Genomic DNA, 16,777 nt, shown 5'->3' on the forward strand with positions numbered 1-16,777 from the left:
TGCAGGGGCCCAAGCACTTGGGTCATCTTCTGCTTTACCAGGCCATGGCAGAGAACTGGATCCAAAGTGGAACAACTGGGACTTGAACCGGTGCCCATATGGGTTGCCAGCACTGCAGGCTGCGGTTTACCTGCTAAACCACAGTGCTGATCCCACCAATGGGCTTTTTTAATTCACTGATCTTATTACTAGATTGAAGTACCAAGCAATAGTAGAAAGCAGAAAAGATACAGACTTTGCAGCTGGCACAATTGAATTCACTCCCTAGTGGCTCAAGTCTCGGAGAGTGACTCAAATTTCTGAGCTGGTTTTCTTGTTTGAATTATGCACATACTTATATCTTCATTTCAGAGCTATTACAGAGTAAAAGAAATATTCTTTGTAAAAATATCTATTAGTAATGAATGCCCCGGGGCCGGCGCCATGGCTCACTGGGTTAATCCTCCGCCTTGTGGCGCTGGCATCCCATATGGGCGTCGGGTTCTAGTCCTGGTTGCTCCTCTTCCAATCCAGCTCTCTGCTATGGCCCTGGAGGGCAGCGGAGGATGGCCCAAGTGCTTAGGACCCTGCATCCGCATGGGAGACCAGGAGAAAGCACCTGGCTCCTGGCTTCGGATTGGTGCAGTGTGCCAGTCACAGCGGCCATTTGGGGAGGGGTTGAACCAATGGAAGGAAGACCTTTCTCTGTCTCTCTGACTGTCTAACTCTGCCTGTCCAAAAAAAAAAAAAAAAAAAAAAAAAAGAGTGCCCTGGGGCTGGCATTGTGCTGAAGCAGCTTAAACCATAGTTTGAGACACTTGTATCCCATGTCAGAGTGCCATTCCAAGTCCAGGCCACTCTGCACTTCTGATTCAGGTTCCTGCTAAAGAGTCTGGGAGGCAGAGGATGATGGCTCAAATGTGTGGACGCTGTCACCCACAAGAGAGACCTAGATAGAGTTCCTGGTTCCTAGCTTTGGATTGCCCCAGTCCTGACTATTGCAGCCAAATAGAGTGAACCAGCAGATGGAAAATCTCAATCTCTCTCTCTCCCCCACCCCCTCTCTCTGTTATTCTTTCAAATAAAATAAACAAATATTTAAAAATGCCCTTTACACTGCACTTTCTGGCACATTTCTGATCTAAAATTTAATGAACTCCTTGCAACTGACACAGCCCATCAAGGTAAGATTTAATTGGCGTGTTCCAAAGACAAACACACACACACACACACACACACACATATATATATATATATATATCCTTTTTTAAGATTGTTTACTTAAGAAGTAGAGTTACAAATAGAGAGAGGGAGACACAGAGAGACAGGTTTTCCATCTGCTGGTTCACTCCCCAGATGGCCACAATGGTCAGAGCTGCGCCGATCCAAAGCTAAGAGCCAGGAGCTTCTTCTGGGTCTCCCACACAGGTGCAGGGGCCCAAGCACTTGGGCCATCCTCTACTGCTATCCCAGGCCATAGCAGAGAGCTGGATCAGAAATGTAGCAGCCAGGACTTGAACAGGCGCCCATATGGGATGCTGGCACTGCAGGTGGCAGCTTTACCCGCTATGCCACAATGCTAGCCCCATATGTCTTAAGATGCAACATATTTATTTAAAAAAAAAAACCTGTTTACTCTTTAAAATGAATAATACATCTCAAACTTTCAAAATATCATGACTAAATTATTTTAAAATCATTTAGTGTCCCTGTACCTTTTGGAATGACTGGTAGAGAAGTGGGTTTCAGATGTGTGTGACTTTCATTAAGAGAAAGTGCTTGGTCTGGTAGGATGTAAAAAGTTGCTGTTTACACAATTAAACATTCTACTTTGTAGTCAGCCATTAAAAGCACAAGAACAGTAGAAAAGTAGCAAAACTCTGAAGACGACATAGAAAAGGCCTTTGACCAGCGAGTGATGGGCTGTCGATGGGAGTCGATGAGCCGGAACTAACAGTCCTGCTTTCCCTGCTGTGGTTCATAGTGTTTTTGAACTTTATTACGTGCAGCTGACAAGGAGAGGCACTTACCTAGGCCTCTCATGGCTCTCCTGTGAACATGGATATGTGGATGAGTTTTGTGCTCCTAGGTGAGGAGAAAGAGAGCCTAGGCACAGAGGATTCATAAGAACAGTTGGCTTGTCTCAAAAGACCCATGACTGTGGTTGTGTCTGCATGGATTCAAGGGAGAAATCTCGCTTGTGAAATCCCTATGGGGTACTTTGCATCTGCAGTTGAATGAAGCTAATCCCAGGTACATACTCTGCTCACCCTGAGGCTTCATGCACAATGCTTCCATAAGGACCAAGGAAGTATTGCATTGACATTTTACCCCTGTGATCAAAGTGTCAATCACAGCACTACCTTATGACTTCTGTCATGTACACGTGACATGTTTGTACTGAGGATATAAAAGCACTGACAGCTTCTTGTTATTGAAATCCCATGCTGTTCTGCTTACAAACAAGATACTGTAATGTGTGTACATCAGAGGCAGGAGTTTATTATTTTGGCTGAGTTGGAAAAGATCGCACTTCACTATACTTGAGATGTTTAAAGAGCCAAAGAAATACTGAAGTATATCCAAAGAAATACTGGAATTTTGTAATAGCTTTTACATCTACCTGCTTTAATGTGACAATGAATCGCAAGGCAAACAACGAACATTTTCCTCCTGGCCAAGGTCCTCCTCCAGAGCAAACTGTCACCAGTTTACTTTGGTGCCAGATTCCGCATGATTAGAGAAGTGGAGCCTTGGACATTTCCAGAGAAAGCAATCAAAGCTTGGGGATATATATTGGCAATAGATGAATGAAAATGGATACACATCCTATTGAAAAGAAAGGAATGGTTCTGAGAGAGGAACTATCAAAACCTGTCACTGTGAACATAGAAAATCCATTGCAGGTTTCCAAACCAGACCTGTTGGACCGGCTGGATCTCCCAGCAGCAAATGTAACCCAACAGAAAGGACTGCAAATGTAAATAAAGTCAATAGCTACTGGAAGGGCAGACTTTGTAAAGATAAAGTTCAGGAAATTGAAAGGTGGTGGAATAAAGAGGGAGGGGAGGGGAGAAAGGAGAAGAAAATTGAGCAGAAGAGAGGAGAGGAAACTAGCACAGCCATGGCTCAGGCTCATACTGATACACTTGAGACATGGAGTCAATTGTGTTCTGTTTCAACCTTCACTATTCGTTCGACCTTGGGCACATCCTCAAGGTTCTCTCACCTAAAGGAGTTGCTTAGTTAAAGGATACTGTGTGCCTTGGGAATTCAGTCTATCTTCTCTCCTTGCAAATGTTAATGATGACTAATGAGGAGGCATTTTCTAATCTCTGACAGAGTGAGATGATCAAATTATGACAGATAATGTATTCAAACAGCTCACCTGTATGACTGGGAACAATCGGAAATTTTCTTTACATCTGAAATAAGCAAATTTATAGCAGCACACATGGACAGAAAAGCATATCACTCATAATCGGTACAAGAGTTTAAGTTAAATAGCTTCTTCAGTACCTTCTAACTCAGGAAATATTAAAAATATGTATGGCCGGGTTGGCGCCGTGGCTCACTTGGTTAATCCTCTACCTGCAGCACTGGCATCCCATATGGGCACTGGGTTCTAGTCCCAGTTGCTCCTCTTCCAGGCCAGCTCTCTGCTGTGGCCCAGGAGGGCAGTGGAGGATGGCCCAGGTGCTTGGGTCCCTGCACCTACATGGGAGACCAGGAAGAGGCACCTGACTCCTGGCTTCGGATCAATGCAGCACCGGCCATGGCAGCCATTTGGGGAGTGAACCAACAGAAGGAAGACCTTTCTCTCTGTCTCTCTCACTGTCTAAAACTCTGTCTGTCAAAAAAAAAATGTATGGCCACTCACATAACTGAGGAAGAGAAAATTTTATGTGTATAGGATACTGTGCCATTTCAATATCTTAATGAAAGTATGTCTAAGTCTTATTTTTTTTAAAAAAGACATGTATTTGAAAGGCAGAGTGGTATTGAAGGAGAGGATAGTTCTTCCATCTGCAGGTTCACTTTTCAAATGGTAAATAGTGTCAATAATTGGGGCTGAGACAGGCTGAAGCCAGGAGCCAGGAAATTCATCTGAGTCTCCCACATGGGTATCAGGGACCCACGCACTTGAGCCATCATCCACTGCCTTCCCAGGCACATTAGCAGGAAGATGGATCTGAAACAGAGCAACGGAGACTGCTCCCAGTATGGGATGTGGCTCTTTCACATGGCAGCTATACCTGTGTACCAAATGCCAGCCCCATAAGTGCTTTAACTTTGGTGTTTTTCCAAGACATTTGATGGAGGTAGAGTTTGCCATTCACACCTTCTAAATTCAATTGTTCCATTAGATCGGCTCAGGGCTACCCCCTCTTTGGGCAGACAAGCTTCCTCCATTAGTTCATGTCATTCCCCAACTGTACAGAAACCCCATTCAGTGGCATTGGCTGCCAGTATTACTTATATACATCCTAGTTTGCCGGGCTTTTTAGACCCTTAAGCAGTTTGGGTCAGTGAAACACAGATGCATCTTTCAAGGAACTCTTGTCACTGTGAACATTTCAGAAAGGCCTGAGCACCAACTGTGTCCTTGGGATTGAATATTTCTTGGCAAATGCCTACGGTGAAACTTGTGATTCATTGTGAGGCGTGGCCAATTGTGGATGACAGAACTCTAAGCAAATATCATAAGTCCCTTGGAACACATGGAAAAGAAGTTTATTTAGGCAAGATAGAGGAAATAGCAACACAAGTTTCCTACACTGTAATTAAATTAGTTAATTTCTTCTAGTGTCCAAATTCTTGCGACTATGTGTGAGAACTTGAACTGATTCTGAGTTTTTGTACTTTTTTTTTTTAAAAAAGATTTGTTTATTTATTTGAAAGGCAGAGTTACAGAGAAAGGGAGAGACTGAGAGAGAGGTCTTCTGTCCTCTGGTTCACTCTGCAAATGGTCGCAACAGCCACAGCTGGACCAGTCTGAAGCCAGGAGCCACAAGCTTCTTCCAGGTCTCCCATACAGGTGCAGGGGCGCAAACACTTGTGTCATCTTCCACTGCTTTCCCAGGCCATTAGTAGAAAGCTGGATTGGAAGAGGAGCAGTTGGGACTCAAACAAGCACCAATATAGGATGCTGGCGCTGCAGAGAGAGGCTTAACCTACTACACCACAGCACCGGCCCCGAGTTTTTGCACTTTTCAAAAATTTTTGTCAACATAATGAAAACAGATTTCATGTATTTCATAGGTACCCTTCTAAGAAGATTGGAGATAGGAATTCAGCTCACTTGTAAACACAGCACTTGACATACTTTTCACCTTGCATTTCTTTATCCTGGTTCCCTGAGTCTTAGAAATAAAATGGTGTAAACCAATTCTACCTTACAAGATTTGTAGATTAATCAATTTCTAAAGGTTCCACACTTACAAGTGAATATATAATTTTAGTGCTCAGCTCTATCTTCTTCCTAACGATTTGTTCTTCTCCACCCTTAATTGTTAAGTGCTGACTCAGAGATCAGCAGCAAGCTAATCGTGGACAGAGTAACCAGCCTCTTAATCAGTTTCAGAAGTGTCCAGAGGAGCAAGCAGGGTGCTCATTCACAGTCACATCTGGTTTTCAACGCTGTCAGATGTCTCGTGGGTTAACTCAGTTATTACAAACGTATGTCAGGGAGCTGCACACATTGTTATTGACTGCACTTGCAGTTCTCCCAAATAGTTTATTACTCTATCAGATGCTTTGAAATCACGGGTCCACTCAGCTGGAACTTGTTTCCCAAACCGAGCTGGTGCAGCCACTGCCTGTGAAACTGGCATCCAATATGGGTGCTGGTTGGAGTCCCTGCTGCTTTGCTTCCCATCTATTTCCCTGCTAATGCACCTGGGAAAGCAGTGGAAGATGGCCCAAGCGCTAAGGTCCCTGCCACTGATGTGAGAGACTTGGATGGAGTTCCTGGCTCCTGTCTTTGACCAAGCATTTGGGGAAGTGAACCAGCAAATAGAAGATCTCAATCCCTCCCCCTCCACTTCCCTGTGTCTCTGCCTTTCAAATCAATCAATAAAACTTTTAAAAAAATGGGTAAGTTTGAAAGTAACACGGTCCCTGGAATATCATTTTTGAACCCTTCTGTCTGCCTTCTCATTTGATGTGATTACTTCACTGTCAAAGGCAACAAGAGTCAAAGATAAGTTAATGTCCTCTGGGCCCTGCAGGCGGTGTCCAAGTGTCCAGGGACCGGTCTGCCCTTCCTCCAGCCGGAGCCTGCATCCGCTGTCACCATATTTTGTATGAGGCCCTTTGTAGGGATGTGGCGCTTCTGCTTCGGTTTACAAGGTGGAGATATGTCACTGTGCATTGCCTCCGTACACTGACATCTACTGGGCTACGGCCCACAGTGGTTTTCGGCAAGTGTCTGCTCATTTACAGAATTAAGGCGCGTGCCTCCCTGTCTTCAAACCTCCCAGCTCTGCTGTGGCTCAGAGCAGCAATTCTCACTTCCACAACCGAGTCAGTTTCAGAGTTCCACTCGTGTGCCTGAAAGTAAGGCGGGAAGCGGATCTCCAGATCTCGGATTTGGAAACCTGCCTCTCCCAGCGTAAGTGCTGCCTGCACGCAGTTGTGACAGGGTTTCTGCCTGAACGCGTGTTGTGGGGGAGCATCCTGGGGGTGGTGTGAGTCAGCGCTGAGAGGTCAAAAAGACCCTGCCTAAAGAACCTTAGGAAACGCGCCAGGAAGTGAGACCCATCGCGGGGATCAACTTCTGCAACCAGACTCATCTCGACTACTTTTAGGGGGTAAGGGTAAGTCGCCTTGTTCCAACGCACCACTTTGCCTTAAAAGGAGGCACTACTCCTTCTGCTCCGAACTTGGGGATTTTACCGGGCAAGCAAAGCCTGCGCGCCGGCCAAGAGCTGGCGGTACCCAGAGGCTCCGAGCGCACGTGGCTCCAGGGGCAGGGTGGCCGTGGCCGGCGCTCCCGCCCCGGCCCATTTCGCCCAGGCAGCCCGCCCCGCCCTCGCGGCTCCCGGCCACCCTCGGGCGGCCGCCGCTCTGGGTGGGGCCTCGCGGCCGCCCGGGATGCGTCCGGGTCTGCCCTGCCCGTGGAGGCGAGCCGGCTGGGCGGTGCGCCGGGGCGGCCCGAGCCGTGCGCCGCGCGGCGCTGTAACCGGACACCCGCGCGCTCGCCCCGCGGCGCGCCCGGACACTTTCCATTCACTGCGCGCGGCCTGATTGAGCGAGGCGGACACGGGCTGCGGGCTCGGCACGGGAGGATTCCTTTACAAAGAAACTCCGAGGACCCGGGATAGACCTTTAAAGGCCGGCCGGGGTGGGGGACAGGACTGGAGACACACGCGTCACCCCGCCCGGTGGCAGCTTGGTGACTTTTCCACGCTGGTTTCGTGCTCCGTGGGTAAGCTGCGCTGGGTCTTTGCTTCGCTTGACGCATTTGGCAAAAAGACCCCACTGCGATCCCGCGCGTGTGGACTTGGCCCACCCGCGGCTTGTCGGGTTCGCGTTGCCCCTAGCTGGAAGCCTGGCTGGAGTTGTTAAGCCCAGCTCAGACACCTGCGGGGAGTTCGGAGTTGTGTGCGCCTGTGCCGGGCGAGGCAGAGCGGCTCCGGGACCCCTCGCAGAGCCCGTTCCTGACCGGTTACTAGTTTGTGACCAGGAGTTGGGAAGACCCCCTGGGCAGGGTGAAGGGGAAGCAGTAGCAAGTCCTGGGGGGCGTGGGGAGCACATTTAAGACTCTTGGCTTCCCCCTGTCAACAGAGGCCGGGTTTAAATCAGTAGGGCTCCCTACCCCGGCGGCATTACCTCCTCAATGCTCAGTATTATTCGCAGTTGGTGGCTTCTGTCCCTTTGCTGGGCGGTGAGGGTGGTGGTGGGGGCGTTGTAGGTATCAGAGAAGATACTGGCAATAGCAAAATGGGGGGGGGGGAGTGTGTGGCGTGTTATCAGCCTGCTTCATCAACAAAGGCTATACATCTTAATAGCTTTTATAAATTTAACTATCAAGTCAGCAAAACCCAGAGGTAAGATGACTAAGGGAAAAATCACCCCTCGAATCAATTTTCTTCCACATTCATTTACGGATGACAGGGTGAAGGGGTTGTGGAAGCAGGAAGACAACGTTTCTTTTGAGAATTACCAACCCAAACATCTCGAGGGGTTCCCCAACTGTGTTAGGGGAAAAAAAGGGCTGGGGGTTCATCTCTAGCTCATGGGACATGCCCCACCTAGGAGAGCAGCTGAGAATTTTTGCTTCAGATTGCATGTTGAGTTCAGTTGTTCTTGCCCTTCTGTGTTGAAGCAGTCATTCAGACGGAATTGTCAGTGGTACTTCTTTATTGCCTTCAATTAGTGATGGGATTTCAACTTTAAAAAGCCTTCAGATGTAAAAGGTCAGCCTTGTTGTAACTTGAAAAAAATAATAAATTTCTAAATTAAACAGGCATGCCATTCAATCATAGAATTGTACATGTAAAATCATGGGATTTTTATTGTATGGTCCTGAGTTTATTTAGCATAGTGTGGTGGCTAGAGCTCCTATGGACACCTTACCTGAGTTTCCTTGGGATTCAGACTTTAGCTGATAGCATGTATCAGTTTTACAGCTCCATGTCAAACAGAAATTCTTGTCTCTTTGAGTTATCTTTTGGGATTTTGACAGCCCACTTTCTGTTTGATTTATTTAAAATATGCATTGGTAGCTACCGGGCTCCTTGGATTACTCACCACTCGGTCATTGGTTTGCATTTGGCGAGAGGCCATGGTTACCTCATGTACATCATTTAACAGCTGCCTGGTCATCTGGATAAATTGGCAGATAACTGATTTGAGTAATTTCAGCCCTCAAGGATTGAGCACACTTAGATTTGTGCATAGAGACACCCTTTCAGAGACAATTACTCCAAAACAGCTAATGACTGTGGAAGTAAGTGGGCTCGCATGAATATTCATGGAGGATTTCTCTCCTACTATCAATGTAGGGAGAAAGAGATTTCATCAAGGAATACTTTATTGGTAATATTCTCAAGTCATTTTAATGTCGTGGATTTTTAGAGACCATTTGAAAAACCTAGTGTTCCTTTGGGAATCAGTATTTTTCCTTGCTACTTTGTTCTGCTAGCTGAAAGATGAAACAGTTTCTCTTGTTGCAAAGACTTCCAGACACAAATGAACTAAATCCAAATTTTCACATGTGAGAGGCAAAGTCGCAGCACCTCCTACTGTTTGCATGACTGTAGAAGTTCAGATGTATCTTGTGAGAATAGGAGGCTCTGTCTGGAGGACTGTGTATTTGTACTCCTAAAATGTGAAATGAAATATAACATGCTTGTCATCTCTCTTTTGAAGGTATTTTCCCTTGGATATTAACTTGGCAAATCTGAAGAGATGGGATTCCGGGCGATTTGCGTCTTGGTTGGAGTATTTATTTGCTCTGTCTCTGTAAAAGGATCTTCCCAGCCCCAAGCAAGAGTTTATTTGACATTTGATGGTAAGAGAGTTGATATACACTCTAGGGGAAATGGGACTCAAAGTCTATTTTCCTTTCTTATCCAGATTTAAAAATTGATTAATTAATTAAAGATTGCAAAATATTACCCAGTATTGACCAATTAAAAATTAATTACTGGGCTGCTTTTTTGGCTGATATAGTAATTTTAAATTATTGATTAGTAGGCAGTGTTTAGGAAAATGCTTGACATGTATGCTGTCTTTTTAAGTTTTACTTTTCTTTTGTGTTGGCATGTGTGTGCCTGGGGAAATGGGGAAGAGCCAAAGGGTAACTTCTTTGATCTTACTGTTCACCTGTCCATGTAGCGAAGCACCCAGCTGGTGCTGGTCCTCACCAGCAGAAAGAGCTGTGCAGGTTCAATATAAACAATTCTTGCAATACATTTTGGGCATTGATCTCAGAACTGGTTACTCCATGTAACCAGTACTCTAGTAGTACTTCTATTTCCTCAAGGATCTCCTGAGGTTGGCAGACTACCCTAAGTAACTGAAAAGGACCTGAAAGAATCATTGGCAATGTGCTTTTGGTTATTGCGTACAAATGTTATCTGCAGAATGCTAAGGGAAATGGATGTGGTTTCAGATTTTCACACAAATGAGAAGTGTAATGTCCTCTGAGGAGGTGACTGCCAAATGTGTACAGGAGCTTTAATGTATATGGTTCACACGGCTTACAGATGGGAGGCTTTGCTGAGTCCAGGAGCCCATCCTAATTGGACAGAGGGGGTAAGAAATGGTGAAGGAATACCAGCTTGCTAATCAGAGTCAGTTTCATTATTTCTTTCAGCTCTGAGGACATAAAGCCTCATTGTCATGACACTTGTTTTTTCCCCTTAACAATGTACTCTGATTTGAAAGCAGGGTGCCTCTGAAGTGCTCTGTTATCTCAAATTTCAAACAGCAGCATGACTGACACTTATCAGTCAAATGACTGTTTTTTTCTCCTTTCTTTGTAAGTCACCTAGTGCCTTCCCCAAGGTCATCATAAGCACTGAAGGAGCGGTATTTAGAACTCCCGACTGTGTGAGCTGCTAATTGCTTCCTTAGCCTAGGAGCCAGGCAGCGCCTTCAAACCATAGCTATGCATTTGAGAATGGGAAAACAGACCCCTTGAAGTGTCCTTTTATGTTTCTTAATTACTCACTAAAGCATCTTGTAGTCTGCGCACGCTTTGGTCTTCCAAGCTGAGAACTATGACATATCTTAAAAGGCGTTGAGGAGTTGGTACAGTTTTCCCTCTGTTTTCTGTTTCTCTTGGTATTCAGACACGGAGTAATCTAATAGATTATATGTTTGAACCTGCTTTATCTCTCTTGAACTTTCTCCAATATCTCCAAAACTTTTAATGTAAGCATTACCAAGGTTGTCACCAGGTATCATTTATCAAATCTTTGAGCATAAAGAAATTAAGACATATTTTGCAGAAGAAAAGTAATATTATATCCTAGAAATAAATATAAAACTGTAGAGGCCAATGATTGCTGTGCTACTCAGTGACTAGAAGTTATGATAGGCTTTTAAAAATACTCTGTATAATATATTTTTTTAAAGATTTATTTATTTGAAAGACAGTTACAGAGAGACATAGAAACAGAGACAGAGAGGTCTTCCATCCGCTGGTTCACTCCCCAGAAGGCCACAATGGCTGGAGCTGCGCTGATCTGAAGCCAGGAGCCAGGAGCCAAGAGTCAGGAGCTTCTTCCAGGTCTCCCATGGGGGTGCAGGGACCCAAGGATTTGGGCCATCTTCCACTGCTATCCCAGGCCACAGCAGAGAGCTGGATTGAAAGAGGAGCAACTGGGACTTGAATGGGAGCCCATATGGGAAGCCAGCGCTTCAGGCCAGGGCATTAACCTGCTGGGCCATAGCGCCAGCCCCTCTGTGTAATATTTTAAATGCTCTCAAATACGAAATAGATTCTTGCAGAATAAGACTTACCTTAGTTTATAACCTATGTGGAATCTGAAACGGTAAATTAAGGATCTGCAAGTTCTACAATGTTGTCTTTCTCCAGAATATGGCTAGTAAATAACCAGAGGCAGAACATCTCTTAATTAGAATATCATTTCAGAGGGACACATCAAAAGGAAGAAGATATGTAATAAAAATCCATAACTGTGAAATCAGTGGTTTAAGGAATTTCTTAAATGAATTAGGCTACATTAGGCAAGGTGTGTAGGAAAAGTAGCATGACCAAAAAGAGTTGATAAAATACACAAATTTCAACCATTAAATCAATATCATTTTCTTAAGAGATTTCACAGTATGTTTTCAAGTTTCTCAAATAATCAAATGATGACTTATCTGGGTGTCATTGAGGAGGTTACTGAGTTTCTTCCACAGTGGTTTTATTTTTAAGATTTAATCTATTTATTTGAAAGGCCAAGCGACAGAGAGACAAACAGAGAAAATGACCTACCATCTACTGATTCACATCCAAAATGTTCACAACAGCCAAGGCTGGACCAGGTTGAAGCTGTGAGCCTGAAACTCCAACCAGGCCTCTACGTTGGTGGCAGGGGCCCAGGTAGTTGGGCCATCTCCTGCTGGTTTCCCAAGCACATTAGCAGGCAGCCAGTTTGGAAGTAGAGCAGCCAGACCCCCTGGAACTCTGATATGGGATGCTGGCTTTGTAAATGGTAGTACTTCCTGCTGTGCTACAATGCTGGCCCCCCAGAATGGTTTATTCTAGACATCAAAATAATAGGACTTCCTATAGGGTTGGCTATACATACACAAGCATGTACGTGTGGCATGTTGGCATACATAGTTATATTTAAATACATATGGATATATACCTAAATTAATTTACCTTGTATTTCCAAATATCAGAACATCTATCACTGTGTTTCAATCAAAAACCAGGAATTGAAAGATGTTTTCAGGAAATTCAATAACAGTAGCATCAGATAGAGGTCATTTGCATTTTTAAAAAAACTTCATGCATCTTTATGCTCTTATAATACCTTGCCTACTGTCTCTTTTGCCTTGAAACCTTACCCTGTCCCTGTAACTTGGTCCTATGCTTACCCTTTTCTGGGTGGAACATTAAAAAAAATCTTCTTAGTGTTTTATTTGCAGGCCAAGGAAGCATCAAAATCAATTTAAAGATAAGTGAAACAAGAAGTCCCACCCCCACCCCCCCACCCCCATGGTCCATCCTTCTTCTTTCAGTGGCTGGTTGGAGTGGCAACATTTGGAAAAAGTGATTTACAGATCTGCCTTCCCTATGGAACTGGTGCAAGGTCAACCAGATGGCCTTCAGTCCTAGGGGAGAATGTACTTCAGATGTTACTAATTAGTTGCATTTGTGCTAGGTAAATCTCCATGTTAAGAGAACTGCCACTTCTAATAGATTTTGTATTTTATGACTTTCATAATTCTCACTTTATGTAAAATAGCTTTTCTTTTTTTCTTCTTTTTTTCTTTTTTTTTTAACTTTTATTTAATAAATATAAATTTCCAAAGTACAGCTTTTGGATTACAGTGGCTTTTTCCCCCCATAACCTCCCTCCTATCTGCAACCATCCATCTCCCACTCCCTTTCCCTTCCCATTCACTCATGATTCATTTTCAATTATCTTTATATACAGAAGATCAACTTAGTATATACTAAGTAAAGATTTCAACAGTTTGCACCCACACAGACACACAAAGTGTAAAGTACTATTTGAGTACTAGTTATACCATTAATTCACATTGGACAACACATTAAGGACAGAGATCCTACCTGGGGAGTAAGTGCACAGTGACTCCTGTTGTTGACTTAACAATGGACACTCTTGTTTATGGCGTCAGTAATCACCCGAGGCTCTTATCGTGAGTTGCCAAGGCTATGGAAGCCTTTTGAGTTCACCAACTCTGATCATATTTAGACAAGGTCATAGTCAAGATGGAAGTTCTCTCCTCCCTTCAGTGAAAGGTACCTCCTTCTTTGATGGCCCGTTCTATAAAATAGCTTTTCTAGTGAATATAATAAGTTCATGCAAATGCTTTTGAGGCTGATTTTTATTGAAGAAACATCTAATAGATTGACAAATTTACCTTTGACAACAATCTTGGGTTTGTATATTTTTTTTCCAGAAAAAAAAGAACTTCAGAACCCAGAAAGGTTATTAGAAAAGTAAAGATTTTGTATATACAGTAGACAAACCATGTTTTGCTTGCTAATATAGAAGGGAAAGCATTGTTGACAAGGTCTAGCCTTTTTCCTGGAGAGATTGTAGTGTAAGTTATTTTGTGAAATTAGTAATAAATACTCTATAATTTGATAAGCTCTATCAGCTGCATGTAATCTTTAAGAGTTTCTAAACTCAAATGAACATTCTGTCTATAATTTGAATAGATATAAAATGTAATTACTGAATGGAATGCATTAAATATTATTTCTTTTATTAAACAGGGTAAATTCTTATAAAAATAATGTTTCTCAGCTAGTAATTAAATTTATAAATAAAATATTTAATTTATTTAAATAGAATAGTTAATAAGTCAGAGTTTTACAGAGAGGCAGAGAGAAAGAGAGAGGTCTTCCATCTGCTGGTTCACTCCCCAACTGGCTGCAATGACTGGAGCTACACCGATCTGAAGCCAGGAGCCAGGAGCTTCTTCTGGGTGTCCTATGTGGGTGCAGGGGCCAAAGGACTTGGGCCATCTTCCACTGTTTTCCCAGGCCATAGCAGAGAGCTGGATTGTAAATGGAGCAGCCAGGACTTGAACTGGCGCCCATATGGGATGCTGGCACTGCAGGCAGTGTCTTTACTCACTATGCCACAGCCCAAGCCCCATCCAATAGTTTCTTATTTCTTTTTGCTTCATGTTAAGCTTGCTCTTATTTTTGACACTACTTAGGGCAGAAGCTTAGTCATTGATTTCAAAAGTTTCTTCTTGTATTACGGTTTATGATATAAATTTTCCTCAAAATACCACGTTAGCTGTATCACATAGATTGTGTTCAAGTATGTCTTGATGTCAAGTGTGTTCAAGTTTTTTTCTAATTGTGCTGCTATTTTATTTTTTTACTCATGAGTTATTTAGAAATGTGTAAAGTATAAGCATTGGGATTTTCATGTGTTTCATGACATAGAATATACTCTGTCAAAGTCATGCATGGCAAAGGGATAAGGAGATATAGGGGAGAGAGAGAGAGAGAGAGATCCGTCTTCCATCTGCTGGCTCACAAAGTCTAGAGCTATAAGGCTGAAGCCAGGACCCAGGAACTTCATCCAGGTTTCCTATATGGGTGGCAGGAGCCAAAGCACTTGGGTCATCTTCCACTGACATCCCAGGCACATTAACAGGAAGCTGGATGAGAAGTAGAGCATCCAGTTACTGGAATCTGTGCTTGGATATGAGATGTTGATGTTGCAGGGTTTGGCTTTAGCTGCTGCACCACAATGTTGGTCCAACATGAATTTTGATGTATCTAACCACCATTCAACAGCAACCAGTATACCTCTCTGCTACAATCCCCTCCGAGAGAATTTTGTTTATCTTAAAGCAAGGATAGACATCAGATAGACAGCAATATGTTCTCATTGTCCTGTCAAACCACTAGAGTACAAACAGTGGGAGAGAGGAATCTTTGATACTTTATACTTGAGACATCTATAGATCCCTCCCTGGTGATAAGTTTTTATTTTAAATTTTCTTCCAAATCTTCCCCTATATTATACACTGAATGTGCCATGTTATCTAGGAATTCAACTGTTAAACTTCCCTGGTTGCTTCCAAAATCTCCTTCTTAATAGTCTGTTTCCTTCTTGATGGACATTTAGCCCATGTGAATTTTAAATACTTTCTGCCAGAGTATTTTGTGTTTTTTTAACTTTTATTTAATAAATATAAATTTCCAAAGTACAGCTTTTGGATTACAGTGGCTTTTTCCCCCCATAACCTCCCTCCTATCTGCAACCATCCATCTCCCACTCCCTCTCCCTTCCCGTTCACATCAAGATTCATTTTCAATTATCTTTCTGTACAGAAGATCAACTTAGTATATACTAAGTAAAGATTTCAACAGTTTGCACCCACACAGACACACAAAGTGTAAAGTACTATTTGAGTACTAGTTATACCATTAATTCACATTGGACAACACATTAAGGACAGAGATCCTACATAGGGAGTAAGTGCACAGTGACTCCTGTTGTTGACTTAACAATGGACACTCTTGTTTATGGCATCAGTAATCACCTGAGGCTCTTATCATGGATTGCCAAGGCTATGGGAGCCTTTTGAGTTTGCCAACTCCAATCTTATTTAGACAAAGCATAGTCAAAGTGAAGTTCTCTCCTCTCTTCAGAGAAAGGTACCTCCTTCTTTGATGGCGCATTCTTTCTGCTGGGATCTCACTCACAGAGATCTTTCATTTAGGTAATTTTTTTTTTTGGCATAGTGTCTTGGCTTTCCACGCCTAAAATACTCTCATGGGCTTTTTAGCCAAATCTGAATGCCTTAAGGGCTGATTCTGAGGCCAGAGTGCTATTTAGGACATCTGCCATTCTATGAGTCTGCTGTGTATTCCACTTCCCATGTTGGATCGTTCTCTCCTTTTTAATTCTATCAGTTAGTATTAGCAGACACTAGTCTTGTTTATGTGATCCCTTTGACTCTTAATCCTATCATTATGATCAGTTATGAAGTGAAGCTGATCACTTGGACTAGTGAGATGGCATTGGTACATGCCACCTTGATGGGATTGAATTGGAATCCCCTGGCACGTTTCTAACTCTACCATTTGGGGCAAGTCTGATTGAGCATGTCCCAAATTGTACATCTCCTCCCTCTCTTATTCCCACTCTTATGTTTAACAGGGATCACTTTTCAGTTTAATTAACACACAATTATTCTTAGGTGTTTAAATTTAAGAGTTCAACCAATAGTTTTAAGTAGAACAAAAAAAATACTAAAAGGGATAAAGTATTAAGTTGTTCATCAACAGTCAGGACAAGGGCTTATTAAGTCATTGTTTCTCATAGTGTCCATTTCAGTTCAATAGGTTTCCTTTTTGGTGCTCGGTTAGTTGTCACCGATCAGGGAGAACATATGATATTTGTCCCTTTGGGACTGGCTTAATTCACTCAGCATGATGTTTTCCAGATTCCTCCATTTTGTTGCAAATGACTGGACTTCATTTTTTTTTACTGCTGTATAGTATTTTTTTTTTTTTTTTTTGGCAGGCAGAGTGGACAGTGAGAGAGAGAAACAGAGAAAAAGGTCTTCCTTTGCCGTTGGTTCACCCTCCAATGCCCGCCGCAGC

The 16,777-nt window shown here is 43.2% G+C and overlaps 1 protein-coding gene across 1 annotated transcript in view; it reads left to right on the forward strand.

Moving 5' to 3' along the window:
• The first annotated feature begins 7,173 nt into the window (after window positions 1–7,173).
• SEMA3C (semaphorin 3C) overlaps window positions 7,174–16,777 on the forward strand; it is a 188,495-nt gene continuing 178,891 nt past the window's right edge. The window contains exons 1-2 of the mRNA XM_062210107.1: window positions 7,174–7,408; window positions 9,355–9,496. Coding sequence (XP_062066091.1) covers window positions 9,394–9,496 — 103 coding nt within the window. The 5' untranslated portion in view covers window positions 7,174–7,408; window positions 9,355–9,393. The remainder of the gene's footprint in view (window positions 7,409–9,354; window positions 9,497–16,777) is intronic.

Source organism: Lepus europaeus, chromosome 1, assembly GCF_033115175.1.
Source record: "Lepus europaeus isolate LE1 chromosome 1, mLepTim1.pri, whole genome shotgun sequence".
Taxonomy (NCBI): domain Eukaryota; kingdom Metazoa; phylum Chordata; class Mammalia; order Lagomorpha; family Leporidae; genus Lepus; species Lepus europaeus.